This window comes from Galeopterus variegatus, unplaced genomic scaffold (genome assembly GCF_000696425.1).
Source record: "Galeopterus variegatus unplaced genomic scaffold, G_variegatus-3.0.2 Scaffold1768, whole genome shotgun sequence".
NCBI lineage: Eukaryota > Metazoa > Chordata > Mammalia > Dermoptera > Cynocephalidae > Galeopterus > Galeopterus variegatus.
The window spans coordinates 3738-7146 of NW_007727879.1; the positions used below are offsets into that span (position 1 = coordinate 3738).

General features: G+C 43.8%; 1 protein-coding gene across 1 annotated transcript in view; it reads left to right on the plus strand.

The window, feature by feature from the left end:
* Nucleotides 1-307: 307 nt before the first annotated feature.
* GLDC (glycine dehydrogenase (decarboxylating)) overlaps nt 308-3409 on the plus strand; it is a gene marked incomplete at its 5' end in the record, with an annotated part of 76566 nt that continues 73464 nt past the window's right edge. Inside the window, one exon of the mRNA XM_008578828.1 lies at nt 308-443. Coding sequence (XP_008577050.1) covers nt 308-443 — 136 coding nt within the window. The remainder of the gene's footprint in view (nt 444-3409) is intronic.

The window sequence follows — 3409 nt, forward strand, 5'->3', positions numbered from 1 at the left end:
GCTGAGCATGGTGCTGACAACACCAAGTCAAGGGTTGAGATCCCCTTACCGGTCATCTTTTTAAAAAAAAAAAAAAAAAGTTATGAGAAGCCAACCTTGAGGAGAAATTGAGTCCTGTTCTGGTTTTTTTTTTTTTTTTTTTTTTTTAAGATTTCTGCATATAGTACTTCGTGTTGGTTGGACCGATGATTCTTGTATTTTCCATATAGCTGTTCTTTTCACATAAATATTCATTTTTTTAAACTGTAATTACAGCTCTCTTCTGAGACATTTTCTCTCTGTAACATTTCTGTCTTTCCACTATCAGGTGAAAATGAAATCCTTACAACTCTGCATGCCATCTCAAGCAAAAACCAGATCTGGAGGTCATATATTGGCATGGGCTATTACAACTGCTTAGTGCCGCCCACCATTTTGCGGAACTTACTGGAGAACGCGGGATGGTAATGTATCTCTTGATAAAGAACAGCAGTTCTGTGATTTGCATGATTCTGCCCATTCTCCACCTTTCCTCGTGGGGTCTCAGAACCTACACAGTAACACCCCACCCCACCCCCGTGCCGTCTCTAACCTTCGGGAGCCTACCCAGTGTCTCTGGCGGGGCAAATGTCCTCACTCAAGTGTTGAGGAGGTAGAAGCTTCTTCCCATTTTCATTCCTATAGAATCTTCTAGAACTCTAAATTGTGGATGCTGGTAATCTCTTCCTCTCTCCAGCTTATTTTTTGTGCTGTCCTTGAGCAAGATGTCAAAGTTGCAGGGGGGGCATATCCAGGGCTTTATTCCTTTTTGGAGGCCCTGGGACTTGAGGTCATGTCAGCGCTTATGCAGTGAGTCAGTGTTGGGGCCTGGGAGGGAGTCTCCGTCCATTGTCTTCTATCAGGATTTTTTTTTTTTTTTTTTTTTTTTTTAAGATGACCGGTAAGGGGATCTCAACCCTTGGCTTGGTGTTGTCAGCACCACGCTCAGCCAGTGAGCAAACCGGCCATCCCTATATAGGGATCCGAACCCGTGGCCTTGGTGTTATCAGCACCGCACTCTCCCGAGTGAGCCACGGGCCGGCCTTCTATCAGGATTTTAAGGGTAACAGATAATCATGTCCCCTTTCACCCCCATATTCTGGGTTCGCAACCCACAGTGTCAGATAAATAGAGATCATAATATCAGCTTTATTACCAGCACTTTGTAGAGATTGCAGAACGTGTGTATTCTGTGGAGTCTCTTCTAGAAAAGAGAAGGGCCTGAGCTGTGCCTGCTCCGTTACTTGTCCGAGTCTTGTCTCACCGAGCAGATGAGTCATTCTCACGCTTCTGAAAACGTGTGTGTGCATGCGCGTGTGTGTGTGCGCGTGTGTCTGTGCATGTGCGTGTGCGTGCGTGTCTGTGCGTGTTTGTGCATGCGCGCATGCTTGCGCGTGCGTGTGCGTGTGTGCGCGCTCCTCCATGTCTATCCCCTGCCCACTCCAGCCCTCACTGACTGAACAAAACTGAAAGCGCTTCTCCTGTGCTTGAGGAAAAACCGCTAGTCCACTCGCCTGCTGCTTTGTTGTTTTCCGTTGCTGTTTGCTGTATGACATAAAGAACCGAATAGAAGTTTATATTCCAGTGCTAAAAAGGAAAGCACCTTGGACATCTCTTGACAGGCAGAGGACGTGGCTCCAAAAGTATCTGAGGACAGAGCTGAGCATCTGCTTCTCCTGTCTGTTGAGAAATAATGTCTCACTAGGAAGGAGGAAAGGTGGGGATTCCTGGCTGTTCTTTCCTCCTTTTCGAATTGGTGCCATTTTATGTATCATTTTTGAATTGGAACTTTATTTCAAATGATGCCTTAGTCTCAAAAGGAAGAAGTCTCATTTGAGAAGAGGTGTACACTTATCCTTTCCAATAGAAACAAACCAGACAAGGGGGTGCTGATGATAGTTCCGTTTCTAGGTGATTTTTTTTTTTAATTGTAAGAGGTAACTTTAATTTCTAGTTGGACCATTATGATGTGAGAACAGAGTAAGTAGTCACCTCTGTAATTCAAAGACACTTATTGCAAGATGCAGAGATTGTTTTTCAGTTTAGCATACATAAAATAACTTCAGTAAAGGGAAGGCGGGCTTGCCTAAATGCGAAATAACGGAATTGTCTCAACGGGAGCTTTTGAAATGCTCAAGTGTATGCTCCAAGTCAATGAATCCTAAAAATTGAATCAGCACTGTGCATCTTTTGGCTTCTCTTCCATAAGTGCGGATGTAGTCGTGGTGGATGAGAACGTTTGTCCTAGGTGCAGTCACTTGTGTCACATCATTGTGTGAGCCAGATCTCTCGGCACGATCACTCCTGCATTGACATTCCTGTATGTATATTTTAGTTTCAATATGTTCCACTTCCTTATTAATAAAAGAACAGGAAAGTGGAGCCATCAAAAAACTAGTTTTCCTGCATTTGGTGTGTGTGGGAATGCGTTTGCATTGCAGAGGGCTTCTTTTTCACGGTGATATTAGGAAAAGTTCGAATGGTAAACTCCAAGGTTGATTACAAAAGCAAATGGCCTGTCTCTCTTCCCTCTTTAAAAGAAAAAGCCTCAAAAGTACATGAATGGGCTGCAGCATTCCAGCCATCTCATACCGGCCAGCAGCAGCCTTTGCTCTTGGTGGCCGTACAGAATAGTCACCATATTGCTTCCTGGCTGTGAACGGACGTGTTAATTTACTTTAGGAGCAGCCGGTGTTTTGAGAGGGAGACAATATTGTTCTGTGCTTTTCTTCAGTCTCTGTTTTGGGGCACATTTTAAATATTGTTTCTTTCCATTCTCCAAAAGCTGATCTAAACTAGAGAGTGATACTGTACCCCACCAGCACTGATAGGGAGAGCTGTGCACACGTGGGTGGTAGACTTCACTTTATTGTCCTTCTGAATGGTTTCCATAGAGATGGAACCAACAAATTCCGGTGACGTGAGGTGAAAGTAAATGGACAGCACAGCCTCGAAAGAATACAAACGTGCGGGTTCTTAAAAGAAAATTAACATCAAGTCTAGAATTTATTTTATGGGGTCCAGTGTTCCAAGTTTTCAACTGCTGATAACATCAGTAACTAATATTGGAACATTCACATTTTCTTTGTGGCTGTTTTTGTTTCGTATAATTTTGGCACCAGGATTACAATGACTTGATCCCATGAGTGTTTGTCCTACTGAAAACCCCCAATACCTCTCTCTTCCCCAATTCCAAAAGAAAGTCAGAGTCGAAGTGACAGGGAAAGTTGATTATTTTGGAATAAATGTTAATGCCATGTTGAGTATATCAAGCATGCTATTTGAGCTGAACTAAATGCAGATTTTTTTGATATTAAAATGCATCTAGAGGGGCCGGCCCGGTGGCGCACTGGATAGTGCGCTGCTTGGGAGGCGTGGCGGCGCTCCCGTC